The sequence below is a fragment of the Delphinus delphis genome, chromosome 8 (genome assembly GCF_949987515.2).
Source record: "Delphinus delphis chromosome 8, mDelDel1.2, whole genome shotgun sequence".
NCBI classification, from domain to species: domain Eukaryota; kingdom Metazoa; phylum Chordata; class Mammalia; order Artiodactyla; family Delphinidae; genus Delphinus; species Delphinus delphis.
Window position 1 is genome coordinate 96672500 of NC_082690.1, and position 16770 is coordinate 96689269.

Here is a 16770-nt window from a genome sequence, read left to right on the forward strand (position 1 = left end):
GCCAAAAAACCAAAACATAAACCAGAAGCAATATTGTAACAAATTCAATAAAGACTTTAAAACTGGTCCACGTCAAAAAAACCTTTAAAAAAAAAAGAAAGAAATGCAGAATCTCGGGACTCTCCCCAGACTTACTGAATCAGAATCTGCATTTCAACAATATCCTTGGGTGACTCACGTGCACAATTAAGCTTGAGAAACATTCGTACGGAACCCGCACAGGGCCTGGCATGCAGTAGCCACGGAAAGTCACAACTCTGGGTGCCATTTTTGTGACCCTGGAAAAACTGTTACGTACACCTCTCTGGGCCCCAGTTTCTCTGTCTAAATGGAGATGATAGAAGCAGTATCTCCCAGGATTCATGTGACGATGCGATGAGACCTAGCAAGTAAAGGGCCGGCACTGTCCTTGGCATTTGAGAATGTTCCATTCATGTTAGCTTTTCTTCTTCGTTTTTTCTTGTTATTATTCTGAATTCTTGATAGTGACCAGCCATGAGCCCACAGTAGGTTTGTGAGTAATAAGTGTTGGCTGGGAGTAATTAAAATAACAGGCAACAGCTAGTATGTAGCAGGTGCTCAACAGAAGGCTTTTTCCTTCTTTCCTTCCTTCTCCCCCAGCTTCTCCAGCGGGATCCAGCCACTCCCCTGAATGACCTGGAGAATGCCCCCCTGACTCAGGGATGGGGGGCGGGAGCCCTCACCCCTCACCCCCTTCCTCTGGCCCAGATTCCTCCCTAGTCCCAAATAGGCCGAGGCCCTTGGAGCTGTTTCGCCACCTGCTGTACATTCTGGGAACTGCAACCCCACCGACCGGCTGGGTGGAGGAAAGAGAGAATTAAACATTTGTTCACCAAGGGTGGGCTGGGCACCCTCTGTGGGTACCCAGAGGATTCGTCGCCGGGAGGGACCCAGTCCTTGCCCTCAGGGAGCCCATAGTTAGTGAAGGAGGCTGACATAGACATTCATAAATAAACGAAGTGTTACAGGTGCCGTGATAAAAGCAAAAACAGCAACAAAATTAACAAAACTGGTAGCTACCATTTCCTGGACACTTGCTCCTCACCATATGCCAGGCAGCTGCCAGATGTGTCCTTCGTATCAGCTCAAGGTGCCGTGGATACAAAGGAGGGAGGGTCAATTTAGCTGTGGCTGGTGCAGGGTAAGAAAAAGAAAGGGGCCTCAGCTGAGGTGGTCCAGGCTCGCCTCCAACCTCCCCTTTGGCCAGGAGCGCGTCGTGGGGCACCCCTGAGCCTCCATAGGGTGACCCAGCCACACCACAGAGGAGCCACGTGGGAGGTGACCTTTTCTGTCTTGACTGAAACGGGCACCTGGCGTGGAAGCCATGTCTGGAGGCTGCCCAGCTCCTCCCCGGGAGAGCTCCCTGAGGTAGAGATGCCTGCTGGGTCAGAACCTGCCGGGTGACCGCTGTGCCCTCCTCAGGACCCTGCTCCAGCAGCTGCAGAAACTCCAGACTCTGGTCACCAACAAGATCTCCAGGCCTTACAAGATGGCTGCCACCCAGACTGGGACCTGCCTCATGGTAGGTGCTGTTCCCTCACCACAGGGCCACAGGAGGACAGGTCTTCCCCAGGCTGGCTTTCTACGGGTGGGGGGCGGGCAGAGCTTCAAGGGCCTGGCCATATTGTGGGCGGTGTCACCAGAGTAAACCATCCTAGTACCTGGTGCACTGGCTCCAGCAGACCCCAGCCTCTTTCCCCAAGTCCATGGAACCTTCCAGTACATGACCTTCCCTGACCAGTTCTAACACGGTGCGGATATGTAGTGACTCACGTGAACTCAGCTAGAGGATGGCAGGGCGAGTCCCGTGAGGAGGCAGCTTCTGCAGGCCCAGTGGAGTGGAGTGATGGGCCTGGGGGGATGAGAGGAAGTATGGACCTGGTTCTTTCTGGAATGGAGGGTGGGTGCCTAGGCTGTGGCTCAGGCCTCTGTTAGCCCCTCTTCCACATTTCCTGGAGCTGTACAGTCTGTTGCCTCCTGGCTAATCACTCCCCAGGCCCTCCGAGATCCTCAAGCTCTCAGGTGGCAAAGCCCCAGTAGAGGCAGGGGTTAGTTTGGGCTCCGTGACTCTTAACCTCCTCCTGCTGGCCCACCTTCCTGGGAATCCTGCTGGGAATCTGGTGTGAAGATACGTTCCCCTCCCTTGCCCCAATCTCAGCCTCCTCCCACACCTACCCCTTCCTTCCCTTCCTGATTCCTCCACCCCATAGGTGATAACCACATTGGCCAATTCCCCCTCTTTTCTAGCCCTGCTTGGGGTGGCCCCCCTACAATGGGCTGATATGTCCCGACAGCCTCTACCTTCTCCTCCACCATGTGCAGGAGGTGGTTGGCTCTGGCAGCAGCTTTCCTGGAAAAATATTGAGCCTTTTGCCCCCATTGGCTCGGGGGCAGGGGGAGGATTGGGGTGGCCAGGGTTGCAGCCCCTCCGCTCTCTCTCCACTACCAGGTGGCAGCCTTGTGCTTTGTCCTGGTGCTGGGCTCCCTCGTGCCCTGCCTCCCTGAGTTCTCCTCCGGCTCCCAGACTGTGAAGGAAGACCCCATGGCCACTGACAGCGTCTACACTGCCAGTCAGAGTGAGTGCTCTGAACCAGGCTGCCTTCCCCCCATGCCAGCCCCAACTTCAGAGCAGAAGCCAGACACAAGAGAGGAGCCAGGTTTGGGGCTGGTGCCGTCTCATTCTACCTCCTCATTTTGCAGATGGGGAAACTGAGGCCCCCAAAGGGTCTATGATGTGTTCAATGTTAGTTATAGAATTAGGACTACAGTGAAGAGCCCCTGATTCCCAGCCCACCCAGGAGTGGCTTGCGGGGGTAGGTTTAGGGAATAACAGGAATGTTTCCACCCTAGCCCCCATGTATTATGGTGCCAGTTGGTAGGGACATCTGCTAAGCACCATCAGTATTTTACAACTGGGATAGGAAAACAGTTTCAGCTCCAGGGACATTTTCCGTAAGATGGTGGTGGCTGCCTGAAGCACTGTGTTAAGAAGGACTCTGAGGCGCCACTCAGGATCAACAGGAAGGAGTGCCAGGATCCACTGGTAATGTCTGTCATGGGCAGAGGCGGGGTAGTGGTAGTGTGAGCTCAGATAGCCACCATCCCACAGGGGACTGTGAGGATTGTTAAGAGCATAGAGCTTCAGAGTCAGTCATATCTGCCACTCACTAACTGCGTGACCTCAGGCATGTGTGTTCACACTAAATTTCAATTACTTTATCTTGAAAATGGGAGTTACAAGTTCCACACTTCCTGAGCACATTTGTTGTGAAGACTAAATGACACGGTGCACAAAGGCCGTTAGCACAGTGCCTGGTACACAGCAGGCACCTACTAAATGAACGCAATCGCTTCCTTTTTGATGAGCTCACAAGAGGAGAGAAAAGATACAACACACAGTGGCAAGGGGAGAACTGGTATAGGGTGCAGCAAAGAATAGTATGGGTTTCCAGAAGCAGAGGATACTTCAGATAGACCTGTGGAAGAACTTCCAGACAGTCCCTCATCATTTACCAGGAGCGAATTATCCAGCAGGGCAGGAGGAGGAAGAGGAAACAGATGGGAGGTCAGAGAGAGAGGAGCTGAGGAGGGGTGAGTTTCAAGAAGGAGGGATACTTCAGGGAGAATGAGCTAAGCCTGCAGGGCCTTGAGGGGAGGAAGCGGCGTGGGGAGGGTTAGGGGAAGAGGAAGCAGAGGCGGGGAGTGAAAACCACTCCCTGGACCAGAGCAGCCTGAGAAGGAGAGAACAGGACAGTTAGTTACTAAGGAAGGTGGGTGGCAGGGAAGTAAGGTCTTGAGAGCCACGTGTCCATTTTCCCAAGGCCTGAGGGGCCTATGTGTGTTGGGAGGTACAGGGAACCTTGGAGAGGAAGGAATGGAAATGGGGCGGCGGGGGGTGGGGAGCCTGGGGTTAGGGGGAGAGGGAGGGAGTGTTGATGGTCAGGGCTTCCCTGGTGGTGCAGTGGTTGAGAGTCCGCCTGCCGATGCAGGGGACACAGGTTCGTGCCCCGTTCCGGGAAGATCCCACATGCTGCAGAGTGGCTGGGCCCGTGAGCCATGACCTGTGAGCCTGCGCCTCCGGAGCCTGTGCTCCGCAACGGGAGAGGCCACAACAGTGAAAGGCCCGCGTACCTCAAAAAAACCCTCCGAGTGAGCGCAGTGCGTTTCAGGCCCAGTGTCCGCAGGGCGAAGAGGAGATGACCTCTGGAGCAGGCTGGCTTACAGAGCTGGTGCACCGCACAGCTCCAGGGGCTCCGCTCACATAGACTGTGAGATCCGGGCCCTGAGAGTGAGAAGGGCGGTGGTGGGTCCTGGAGTCAGGCACACCTGGGTTTGCATCTCACCTTCAGTGCAGACTAGCCTGGGACAGCGTGCCTGCCAACCTGGAGCCTCAATTACCTGTTCTGTGAAATGGAGCTAAAAATATCTCATTCCAAGAGTTTCTGTTAATGATTTGATATAGGTTAAAGGATGCCTGCAATGCCTGGCACACGATAGAGATCCAAAAATTGTGTTTTCTTTTTTTTTTTTATTTCCCTGAAGGGCAGACTAGGGCCTAGAACGGGAAAAAGATTAATTCAAGGTCTCACAGAAAGTGAGTGGTACAGTAGGATCAGAACCCAGGTCTCAGATGCCCCAGCCCAGTACTCTCTGCTTAGGAAGATCTAACTTTCTCTGAGTGCAGTTTCAATCACTCTATTATCTCATTTAAACCTCACATCAACAGGAGGTTAGCCCCCGTATTCCTATTTTACATATGAGCAAACTGAGGCTCAGAAAGGTGAAAGCAAAGGCATGACTTGCCTGCAGTCACACAGCTCAGAATTGCTAGAGCTGGGATTCAGATCCAGGCCCGTAAGATTCCAGGGCCCAGGTCCTTAAACACCAGGCCCTGAATGTGGCCTGGATGGGGAGGGAGCCTCTTGGCACCGTGGCTCACCATGAGCTCCTTCTCCAGTGCCCTCCCGAAGCCTCCTGTTCTATGATGAGGGACCAGGCTCGTGGGAGGATGGCCGCAGCGCCCTGCTGCCCGTGGAGCCCCCGGATGGCTGGGAGATCAAGCCCGGGGGGCCGGCAGAGCAGCGACCCCAGGACCACCTGCAGCATGACCACCTGGACAGCACCCACGAGACCAGCAAGTACCTGAGTGAGGCCTGGCCCAAGGACGTCGGTGGAAACAGCACCAGTCCTGACTTCTCCCACCCTAAGGAGTGGTTCCACGAGAGGTGGGTGGGTGACCCCTTCCCTTCCTGGGGTCCCAGGCTCCCCCCGCCCTCTGCCTGCCTCTGGTCCCCATGTCCTCAGCCACACCCTCCCAAGGCCCTGTCCCTCCCGTGTCCAGACAGCTTGCAGAGGGGCGAGAGGGTCGTCCCTGGACAGAGTCACCCTTGACTTCTCTTCTCTCTCTAGGGATCTGGGCCCCAACACCACCATCAAACTCTCCTAGGCCGTGCGAAGACCAAGGACACAGGACGTACCCTCTGGCACTCAGAAGAGGGGTTGTCTTACTCACTAACCCGGATGCGGCTAGTACCCCTGCCCCCTGGGGTCCGTCTTCCCCCCAGCCCACCTTTGCCCCACATGTTGACTGGGGCCTCTCCTCTCCCCGCACATTTGGACTGTCCCCTTAGGCCAACCACTCTGTTCTCACCACCACTCCACAGCCATCCGTCCTTCTCAGATAAACCACTCACCGGGTTACCTTTCTTATAACGACCAACAGGACCACTGCCTCCCTGCCCCAGCCCCGCCACACACACACACACACACACACACACACACACACACACACACGTCAACAGACCGACACACACCCCCACCCCTCCCCCCACTGTACAGAGACCAAGAACAGAAATTGTTTGTAAATAATGAACCTTATTTTTTATTATTGCCAATCCCTAAGATATTGTATTTTACAAGTCTCCCTCCGACCTGCACCCCTCCCTTGTTTTATATTTTATGAAGTTAGTGCGGGCTTTGCTGCTCCCTGGCCCAGGAAAGAGGGTCCCCCCCACCCCTCACCTGGCCTCCCCCTGCCGCTGCCCAAGCGCTGGGCCTTTTTAATTGCCAAACTGCTTCACCCAACAGCTCAGCACATGCTTTAAGAAGGCATAAGTAAAAAAAAAAAAAGATGCAGCATCAATTCCTGACTTTGTGCCTTTCTTCATCGTTGGGCCGGGGGCGGGGGGGTGGGACTGAAGGATGAAGGAGTAAGAAGGGTAAGTTTATTTTATATCCTGACCGGAGGTGATTGGGGGTGAGGGGTTTGAGAAAGCGTTTGCGTTGAGTTCCCTCTTCCAGCCAGGCGAGAGTTCAGACTAGATGGTCAAAGAATTCTGCAGCAATTCCCCCACCCCAAGGCTCCTCCAAGTACCTACGATTGCTGAGTATGGAAGCAGAAAGGCATATAAGCCACCAAGATGGCCTTTAGGGGGTGGTGACTGTGATAACGAACACCTAGGGTGGCCAGGCACTGCACCAGGCACTGTACACGCCATACTCAGGTTGGTCCTCCTAAGACCTGCCAGTTTCTTGGTTCTTGTATCCTTTGCTTCGGCTGGATTAAAAGCACAGACTTCGGAGTAAGAACAGCTGTGTTTGGCTACTGGAGCTGCCACTTGCTAGCTATGTGCAGTGGGCAGAATTCCAGTATGACTCCAAGGTTCCTGCCCCCTGGCATACACACCCTGTTTCATCCCTTCCCCTAAGGTCTGGAGGGGACCTGTGAATGTGAGGGGATGTCACTCCCGTAATTAGGTGACCTTTCATTGAAAAAGTAAAGGGATTTTGCAGGTGTAAGTAAGGTCCCAAATCAGTTGATTCTGAGTTAATTAAAAAGGAGGTTATCCTGGGTGGGCCTGACCTAATCAGGCGAGAGCCATTAAAAGAGGGACTGAGCCCTTCCTGAAGAGATAGTCTCCTGCTGGCCTTGAAGAAGCAAACAGCCATATTGCTGTGAACCACATGGAGAGGGTGGCCTCTAGGCGCTGAAGGCCTCACGCTATGGTGGCAAGTCATCGGATTCTGCCAACAACCTGAGCAGCTTGGAAGAGGGCCTCAGCTCCAGATGAGACCCCAGCCCAGCCAACACCTGGACTGCCACCTGGTGAGAGCCTGAGCACAGGACCCAGCTGAGCTGTACCCAGATCTGAGCCATGGACACTGAAATCATACATGTGTTGTTTTAAGCCATGTTTGTAGTAATTCCTTATGCCGTGTAGGAAGCTAAGACACTACATAACCTGAACCTCTCTGAGCCTCCACTTCTCCGTTTATAAAAAGAGGATATAACTAAGATTCAGTACATGAGGCTGTTGTAGGGATTCAATGAGGTAAATCATATAAGGTGTTGAGAACAGGGCCCAACGTACACTGGCTCTGAGAAAGATCAGCTGTGCATTCAGAGGCAGTGTCAATACAGTGAGCTAAGAGCCAAGCTAAGGGTGTTATTACAAGCACAGAGGAGGGTGCCTCACCCAGACAAGCAGTAAGGGCTTCCTGGAAGAGGTGACATGAAGGACTGTTGAAAGTAGGCAGGAGAGAGAAAGGGGCATTCCAGAAAGAAACAGCCTGGGCTAAGGCCTCAAAGGTGGGAGAGAGAGCAGGAAAACTTCAAGAAAACCTCAAATAGTTCAGAACAGCCAGAAAGTAAAGGGCAAGGATGCTGAGAACTGAGGCTGGATAGTGATCAGGGCCCAGATCCAGAAGGGCCTTGAATGCCTTGCTCTGGCATTTGGACTTTATCATGCAGGCATGATACTTTCATACTCGGAAGAAGGGGCCTGGTGGTGGGATGGCGCCTGGGCCAGCCGCCCACCAGAGGAAAAGATGGACAAGACCAGACAGAACTATGGAGCCGCAGAATTGGCCTTCAAGGGACTTCCCTGGCAGTCCAGTGGTTAAGACTTTGCCTTCCAATGCAGGGGGTGCGGGTTCGATCCCTGGTTGGGGAGCTAGGATCCCACATGCCTTGCGGCCAAAAAAACAAAACATAAAACAGAGACATTATTGTAACAAATTCAATAAACACTTTAAAAATGGTCCACATCAAAAAATAATCTTTAAAAAATAAAAAGAATTGGCCTTCAAGCCCCATCCTCTATCCTCCTCCCACAGCCTCATCTTGACCACTTGATGGGGACCTCATTGCCTGCTGCGGGGCATCAGTTTTAACTGCTAGAACACACAGGCCTTTGCAGCAAGGCCATTGAAGTCTGGGCTCTGGGCCAAAGCTATGATTATTATTAACAATAACTTTTAGCACACCCCCTTTCCTGATTGATTCATCCATTCTCTCTATTAGTCATTCAACAAACTGCCTTCAAAGGTCCCCCAGGCTTGTGGAGGAGGCTGGGGAGTAAACCAGTCATCAGAGTCAGTGTGATGGAGGGGTGTACAGGATGCTAAGGAGATGCAGAAGAATGTCATGTAATTCAGATTCTGTGGGTCAGGGAGGGCAACTTGGATTGAGTCTTAAAGGATGGGTAGGAGTTGGCGAGATACAGAAGGGGTCAGGGTGTTTGGGGTGGAGAGAATGTCAGGTGCAGACACAGAGCCATGAAAAGCAGGGCCAGGACCCGGTTGAGGTAAGGGGGGTGATTAGCCTGCAAAATTTAAGGAGGCGCTTGTATAGCCCTGAGAGTGAGTACCTCCTTAAATTTGGCACCCTAGGAGCCCCAACTTGCTTCACCCTCATCCCGGCCCTGATAGAAAGTAGGGCCCTTGCAGGGATCTAAAGAAAGAACATTTTATCCTGAAGGTGATAGAGAGCCGCTGAATATTGTTAAGCCGGAGATAATCAGATTTGCCTGTCCTGGGGCTCTGCAGCGGGTATAGTGAAGATGAGACAGATTCTGGAGATAATTAGAAGGAATGATCAACAGGCTTTGACATCAAATTGGCTGTGGAGTGCAAGAGGGAGGGTGGAGCCCGGCATGACATTTAGATGTCTGACTTGGAGGCCACGGTGGTGGTGGATGAGACCTTTCGCTGAGACAGGGAATGCAGGAGGAAGAGCAGGTTTGGAGAGAAGAAGAATTCGTTTTATCGTATCTTGCATTTGAGCTGCCTGTAGAATGTTCACATTAGCATGCAAGTCTAGGGCTTGCCAGAAAGGGATCCCAGGCAGATGAGAAAATTGTCAGCATCCAAGTGGTATGTTAAAGTCTTGGGTCTGGAGGCTTCCCTGGTGGTGCAGTGGTTGAGGGTCCACCTGCCGATGCAGGGGACACGGGTTCGTGCCCCGGTCCGGGAGGATCCCACATGCCGCAGAGCAGCTAAGCCCATGTGCCACAACTACTGAGCCTGCTCTCTAGAGCCTATGAGCCACAACTACTGAAGCCCGGGTGCCACAAATACTAAGCCCATGTGCCGCAACTACTGAAGCCCGCATGCCTAGAGCTCGTGCAACAAGAAAAGCCACCGCAATGATAAGCCCGCGCACCACAGCGAAGAGGAGCCCCTGCTCGCCACAACTAGAGAAAGCCGGCACGCAGCAACGAAAATCCAACACAGCCCCAAATTAAAAATTTTAAAAAACCAAATATTTACGGAGTATCCCTTATGTACATGGCACCATGCTGACCTTGGAGCACAAACAAGACCCAGCTCCTGATAGCAAAGGGCTTGAAATCTAGCATCTTCCCATTATTGAGTTGTGACCATCCGCCAAGCATTGGACTGAGAACTTTACATGTCCAATTAGGAATCAAAATAATCCTAAAGGGTGAGTATTTTTATAGATGAACAACGTGGGGTTCAGAGAGGTGAAATGACTTGACCGAGGTCATACATCTAGTAAGTGGCAAAGTGGGTACTTGAAGACAGGTCTGTTTGGCTTCAGAGCTTATGTTGCCCCTCCAGCTCTCCAGCTCTCATCCCAGCACAGCTTCCTCCCTCCTTCCCCACAGCCGAGCTTCTTATCCTTGCACAAAATCCAAGCACAGTGGGGCGTCCTGGAGCCCAGGGTTTGGCAAGTTGGTCAAAGCATGGTCATCTGCGGTCACCACCCTATGCCTGTCCATCCCAGGCAGTCTTCCCCACCTATGTTAGGAGGCAGGCTTAATCCCCTCGCACAAGCCACCTGTTGACATCCCGCCTCCTCAGCGCTAAGGGGGCACATCCCCAGTATGGCCCCAGTGATGGAGGTGCAGCTCCGCCCTCTGCTGTCAGCCCTGGCAGCTGGCCTTGCTGCAAACACGTGTGATGGCTTTCACGGGGCTAGTCATCCTGCTCAGGTTGCCACAACAAACCCTTTGTTACACCTGGAAACCAAAGCTCTAGCAGCAGGGAGAGCAGCTGTGGGCGATGCCTGGAGCTGGGATGGGCCAGGGCCAGGCTCCAATTCCAGAGGGTGGACCACCCCAGAAGCCATCTGGCCAAATGGGGCACCTATTTGATGTGGGTAACAGGTGCCCCTTGGGGCATTGGGATGGAGGAGACAGGCTGGGAATTCACCTCCAAAGGAGCCCGAGTCTCTCTGTCATCAGAGTGACAGTTAAGAGCATGGGTCTGACGTCCATGCTGCACTTTTGTATGCGACCTTGGAAAATTACCGGACCTCTCGAAGCCTCAGCATCCTCAACTGAAGAATAGTACCCACCCTCCTAAAGCTGCTGTGAGGGGTAAATGAAAGCTTGTACATGAAGGCCTTAGTACAAGTTATGCAGTAAACACTCAAAAGGCATTAGCTATTGTTTTCTGAGCGCAGAGACGATGGCTGCAGTGGTTCCATGGAGAGAGTTGCAGCTGGGAGAGGCTGCAGAAGGTGGTCAAGCGGGTCGGGGTGGGAGCGAGGGGGGCTTTCATTTTTCCCTTGGATTCTTGGGAAGAGGGCAGAGCCACAGCTAAAAAATAATGCAGTCAGCAACTGGTCCTAAGTGGGGAAGGTGTGAGGACAGAGTGGAGAAGCTTCACTTTAAAAAGGACTGAGCGGGGAGAGCTTCGAAGGAAAGAGCTGAACAAGAAACCAACCGGCAACCCAGCAGCTAAGCAGCTGTGAGGGAATGTCAAATCCAGCTAGAACTACCATAATTCTTGTTATAGGAGGCCTGGGTGTTTGGAAAATTAGCAATCCTAAAGGCAATCTCAGGGGCGAAGATGTGGGGAAGGAGGAACTCCCAAGTGCCCCAGCCCACCCTCTTCAGCAACAGGGCTTCTTTAGAACTTGGCTTTAGGGAGGAAGCTCCCCTGTGGCCAAGCTGTTTAATGCAATTCCATTTATACCATTCATCCAAGATGGGATTGCTGGACCAGGAGAGAGGGGGGAGGCAGAGCTGGGGCATCTGCCTTTTGGGAGTTTACAGATGAGGGAAACGGGCAAATGTGAGGCTGTTCCTGTGTGGCAGGCAGCACGAGGGAGTGGAAAAGGGCATGAGTTCTGGGGCCAAAAGACCTAGATTTAAATCCTGGCTCACCACTCACTCACCTCACCTGAGCTATCTTGAGCAAATAAAGCACTTGAATGACATCTCAGGGTCCTCATCTGTAACATGGAGGAAGTGATAATACCCACCACCCAGGCTTGTGGTAAGAATCAAATGAGATGTTAATTATTGTTAGAGGGTGAAGGGGAATGCCCAGAGAGGGGCCCAGGAAATAGTTATGGGGCTGAAGGAGGGAGACAGCATCTGTAGTGGAGTGCCAGGAAGGGTTCATGGGAGATGTGGCACCTGAGAATGGCCTTGATGGATAGACAGGATTTCAGAGAAGGGGACATACTCCAGGCAATGGGAACAACGTGAGCAAAAGCACAGAGCAGGACAGCCACTGTAGGGCTGGCGAGGGTTGGAGGAGCCTTGAGCAGTACAGCTCTCCCCGCTCTGTAATCCATTCTCTACCTCTGAGAATCTGGTCCTTCCCACCTTCCTGGGCTCACAGTCAGTGGGAAAAGATAAGACAGACTAGACTAGACACTGGGTGCAGAGGGCAATGGGATCTGGGAGGAAGAAGAGTGCCTTTCAGCTGGAGCCATCCAGGGAGACTTCCTGGAAGAGGAGGCATTTTAGTGGATCCTCAGAATTTGAAGTACAGCAACAGAAGGAGATTTCAGATGAACAGTGCTATACAGCCCTGATGCCAATTCCCAGAATAAGGAACACAGATGAGTGGAAGGAAATGGATGGAACTGGAGGATAGGATGTGGGAAGGTCAAGGCAGGCCTCGAATGCCAGGCTGAAGTATAGGCAAGGGGGAACCACTAAATACTACAGAGGGAGAGTAAATGCTGCGGTCAAAGGTTGACTTCAGAAAGATGAGTCTGGGGTAGTAGATAGGAGGCATTAGACCTGAGAAGCTAACCAGGGTCCCACCATCATCCAGATGTAAGGCTCAGGTGAAGAACACCCCAATGACAAGAGGAGATGATGCAAGGAGGAACCATGGGATTTCCAGGGGGAAGAAGACCCCAAGGAGACCTCTAGTCTTTCCTTCCGGAGTTGGGTCCCCCCCTCTCCCGACCCAGGAGGCTGATTCAAACTTCTGGGAGACTCTGGCCCAGGAGCCTCAGGGGGGCAGGTCACAAGAGGCAGCTGGGCCTTGAGGAGGCTGCCAGGCTCCAGGGTCCGGAAGCTCTCCATCCCACACCCACCCCGAGCTGGGTCCCTTTCCCGGATGGGTTGAGAAGAGCTCTAGGCCTAGAGGCAGTGTTACCGGCAATCGGGTCCATCCCCACATTCCAGGCGTCCGAGAGTATGTTCTCCTTCCTGTGCCCCTTCCCCAAATCGAATTGGGCCTGTAAAGTCCCGTGGCGCCGACGGGGTTAAAGCCAGCTCGTGTCACCGCCCCCGCCACCCCACCTGCCCGCCGCAGCGGCGAATGCCGAAGCCGGAAAGCGCGGGACAAGGTGGGTATATCACAGCCGCTGAGTGACGGGCGGGGCGGTGATTGGCCGCTGCCAAGCTGCAGGGTACAGGGGAGGGGGCGCAGGGGTGGGCTTTGGCGGGCGCCCAGGGCTGGGTTCGTGCCCGCCGCCGGCTGGGCCGGGCTCGCTCCTCCAGTGCCCGAGCCGGGCTGGCTGGGCCGGGCGGCGCCCTCCGCACCGGACCCCGCGGGCTGGCGGGTGTCTCTAAGGTGACACTCCGGTGCGCGTCAGCGGCGGTGGCTGCAGGCGCGCGCTCATCGCCCGGGCTCTGGCTCCGCTCAGGCTCCGGCTCCAGCCGTCCGGGGGCCGCCCCAGCGCTCACCACGCAGCACCCCGACACCCACCAAGACCCCCTCCCGAGGGGCCCGGGAAGATCCCCGCCGGCCTTTCCGAGGCGCAGCGTCCAGCAGCTGCCGCTCCCGTCGTCTGAGCCCCGGCGTCGGGAGGGGCGTGCGGGACCCGGCGCTTCCCTCCCTCTCCGCCTCGCGTTCCCGGGCCCAGGAGGAAAGGAGACTGAACTTGAGCAGGGAACCCCGAAAGGCCGCAGGAGCCGCGGGAAGAGGGCGGCCTGAGGATGGCCGAGGGGCCGGGCGGCGGAGGGCCCCGCGGGGACGGGGCTGGCGGAGGCTGCCGCGCAGCCGAGGAGGAGGTGGTGCGGCGACGCTGCCGGCGGGGGGCGGAGGCCGAGGTCTCGCAGCAGCAGTGGCTCGAGGCGCCCCGGGGCATGGCCGCTGGACCCCCGGTGGAGGAGCGGTTCCGCCAGATGCACCTACGAAAGCAGGTGTCTTACAGGTAAGAATGCGGGCAGAGGGGAGCCCAGCGCTTGGGACCACTCCCCTTTTCAGTCAGCAGTCATTGAGCGCCTGCGGCTTGCCTGACACTGCTCTAGGCCCTGGGGATTCAGAAATGACTACCAAGGGGTCTCTGCCTTCTGTGTCCAAGGGGGAGCTTCTGGGACCCTTTCTCTAATGAACAGTGAAAGCCCTGTTCATTCAACGTGAAATTACTGATGCCCGCTGTGTGCCAGGTACGGTACTGGGCGCTGAGGGGGAAAATAACCAAGACATGATCCTACGAACCTCTATCTGCTGGGGAGAGCCAGGAGATGCTCCTGGCTCTTCTTCTAGGGGAAAGAGGGACCCCCTACTCATTCAATAGGCCTTACTTGAGCTTTCCTGTAGGCTGACCCTGTGCTAGGCACTGGCCTGTGGAAGTGACCGAAATGATGCTTGCTGCCACCATGGCTGAGACCCTGCTGCCTAGAGAAGGGGAAGGAATCCCCTCCTGGACCCCTCTGCCCAAGCAGACCTTCACCGGCATCCCAGTGGCAGACTGAAACTTGCACTCCCACCCGAATCTTCTTAAACGTCTTCTGCCTGTGAAAGATTCCCAGCCTCCCAGGTCCCACCACCTATGCCCAGAGGAATCAGCTGGAGCGGGCCCCAGAGACCACTTTTATGATTTGGGATGGGGTGGGGGAGGACTGCCCCTCAGTAAGGGTGCCTACGTTACACAGAGGAGGGATCTGAGGAGGGCGGTGGAGGCAGGACAGGGGCGGCCCTCGCCATCCTCTTCCTCTCCCAGACCACAGCCTCAACCAGGACTTGCTGCCCCTCTAAAGCCCCTGGCCCAGAGGGACCTTTGAAGGGTCCAGCAGGGACAACGAGGTGTCTGCAGTCCTTGAAACCATCGGCCTGTTTAGAGAGGACAAATTTCCTGTTTACAACCCGAGGACTTGGGATGTGTCTGAGGCTGCCTTGCTACGTGGGGCTTCTGGGAGGGTGTTTCGTAAAACTGACCCAGTCCTGGGAGCTTGAAGGACCCCACTATTTTTAATGGCTATGAGACCATCGGGCCTCCATCACTTGGGGGAAGATGAGAGAGAACAGGAGGGGACTTTTCCACCATCATGAAGTGAGATGCTCAGAATAAACGGGCAGGAAGTTACGTCCCCATGGGCCCTACCTTCACTGTCTGGGGCCTATTAGGAATCGGGAGTACACTGAGCTATGTTACTGAGTTCTTCTAGAACACCGTGCTGAGAGAAGGGCGTCGTCCGTCCCCTAGCTGCAGAGGGAAGGGCCCCTGAAAGTCCCCTGGGGGAGGAGAGAGTACAAAGAGACTGATGGGTGATGGGGCATAGAATAAAAGAAATATTAGTCTGGGAGTCGGGAGGCCTGGCTTGTATTCTCACTCTGCCAGTGACTTGTGTGTCCTTGAGCTAGACAATCTCTCTTTCTCTCTGGGCCTCAGGTCTTCACCTATGACATAAGAGTGGGACCCAAGGTCAGGAACAAAGAGCATCTGGAGCTGAAAAGGAAGCCAGAGTGCCAGAGTGGGGTAGAGGCTTAGAGGGATGGGGGCAGAGAATAATCAAAAGGCTGCGACAGAAGATGCTGTGTGCGCACACTCACACGCACGCACACTCAGAGATAGCCACAAGGGCTGGGGTTCCCCCAGGGTGGTTCCTGAATGGAGGCCCCTCCACAGCCCAGACTTGAGGCCTCTAGTCACTAAGGATGCAGGGTCACCAAGCTGTGGCTCCTCTCTGACTGTGAAAAGATCAGGAGGCCTCCGGGTCACCTGTGTGAGGGCTGCAGAAGAAGCACCAGGGCGGGTGCCAGCTGTCACCCCTGGACAGATCAAGTGAGGCACCTCCTCATACCTTGCGGTTAGGCCAGAAGCTCCATCTTAGGACCAGCGCAGGACAGAGCGTCAGGTCAAGAAGAGCACCCTGTGTAGAGGGGAGAGGAAGCCTGGGAAAGAGACAGAGCCCTGGGCTGCCCAGGGGACCCCAGTGGAATGACTCAGCCCTCCCCTGTGGCTGCCATCCTAAACAGCCTTGTGACCAATGCTGTTCTTCCTCATACAGGCCGCTGGGGGCTGGCAAGAGCCAGGCCCACCGTGGCCCTTCCCACATCCTCTGCCTGCCACAGTTCCACGCAGCTCTGGCTTGCAACTAGACCTCCCACCCCGCTGTGAGGAGTTGCTAAGAAAAGCAGTTGAAAGCCATTCACAGACAGAAAAGGCTTTTAGACAGAAATGCGGGGGCAAAAAAATCTGAGGGCGAGGGGTGGCAGCAGAAGCAGGATTGAGGCCTGGCTGCCTCTGACATAAGTGAGGATGGGGATTTTCAGCAGCACAGTAGGAGCTTTTAGGGACGTGGAGGTTTCTGGGAAATAGGTTCCCTTTACCCCACAGCTCTGGTGTGGGCTGGAAGCAGCCCTGGCAGCTGTTTTAGGGGGATGGAGAGATGGCAGTTCTCTGCCAGTGGAAACTCTCGGGGAGAGGGAAGTGGGAGGACATCTTGTGTCTGCATCTGGGCCTGAGGAAAACTCCCAGACACTCAAGGAAGTCCTAAATGCTCAGGGTTGGGCTCAAGGGACCATTGGAGGGTGGCCTCCAGCCTGGGAGAAGCCAGGGGTACAAGGGACACTGGATTTGGTCTGAAAGGAGCAGTCAGAAGATGCAGAACTTGAACCTCTGGAGATAAGCCCAGTGGTTCCCAAATCAGATCAGCTGAGCATCTCTTTTAAAATCATTTCTAAAGCCCTTCCTGGAGATCCTGTTACAGAGAGTCTGGGATTGGGCCTGGGCATGCCAACTTTTAAAAACCTCCCCAGGTAATTTTGACAGTCAAGTAGGTTCAGAAACCACTGACTTCACCTGCGGAGAAGCTGGAGGAGAGAGAGCAAGGGTAAAGTGTGAGCTGGATCACTGGGGTGTGGCTGGTAGGGGGCTTCCCAGTCCTGGGTGCTTTTGTGGCCCTAGAAAGACCTTGAAGGAGGGTCAGCACCTCTGTCTGCAGCTCTGACCCTGGGCCAGACACTGTATGAGATGGAAGCATGAGATAACATTCTTCTCTCAAAAAAAGTATGATTCCATCCAGG

At 54.6% G+C, this 16770-nt stretch overlaps 2 protein-coding genes across 2 annotated transcripts in view; both read left to right on the forward strand.

Annotated features, from left to right (window-relative positions):
- The window catches only part of CREB3L1 (cAMP responsive element binding protein 3 like 1), a 35088-nt gene extending 28937 nt beyond the window's left edge, over nt 1-6151 (forward strand). Inside the window, exons 9-12 of the mRNA XM_060017392.1 lie at nt 1444-1543; nt 2471-2597; nt 4979-5246; nt 5431-6151. Coding sequence (XP_059873375.1) covers nt 1444-1543; nt 2471-2597; nt 4979-5246; nt 5431-5467 — 532 coding nt within the window. The 3' untranslated portion in view covers nt 5468-6151. The remainder of the gene's footprint in view (nt 1-1443; nt 1544-2470; nt 2598-4978; nt 5247-5430) is intronic.
- A 7288-nt stretch (nt 6152-13439) lies between these two features.
- DGKZ (diacylglycerol kinase zeta) overlaps nt 13440-16770 on the forward strand; it is a 42262-nt gene continuing 38931 nt past the window's right edge. Inside the window, exon 1 of the mRNA XM_060018774.1 lies at nt 13440-13672. Coding sequence (XP_059874757.1) covers nt 13455-13672 — 218 coding nt within the window. The 5' untranslated portion in view covers nt 13440-13454. The remainder of the gene's footprint in view (nt 13673-16770) is intronic.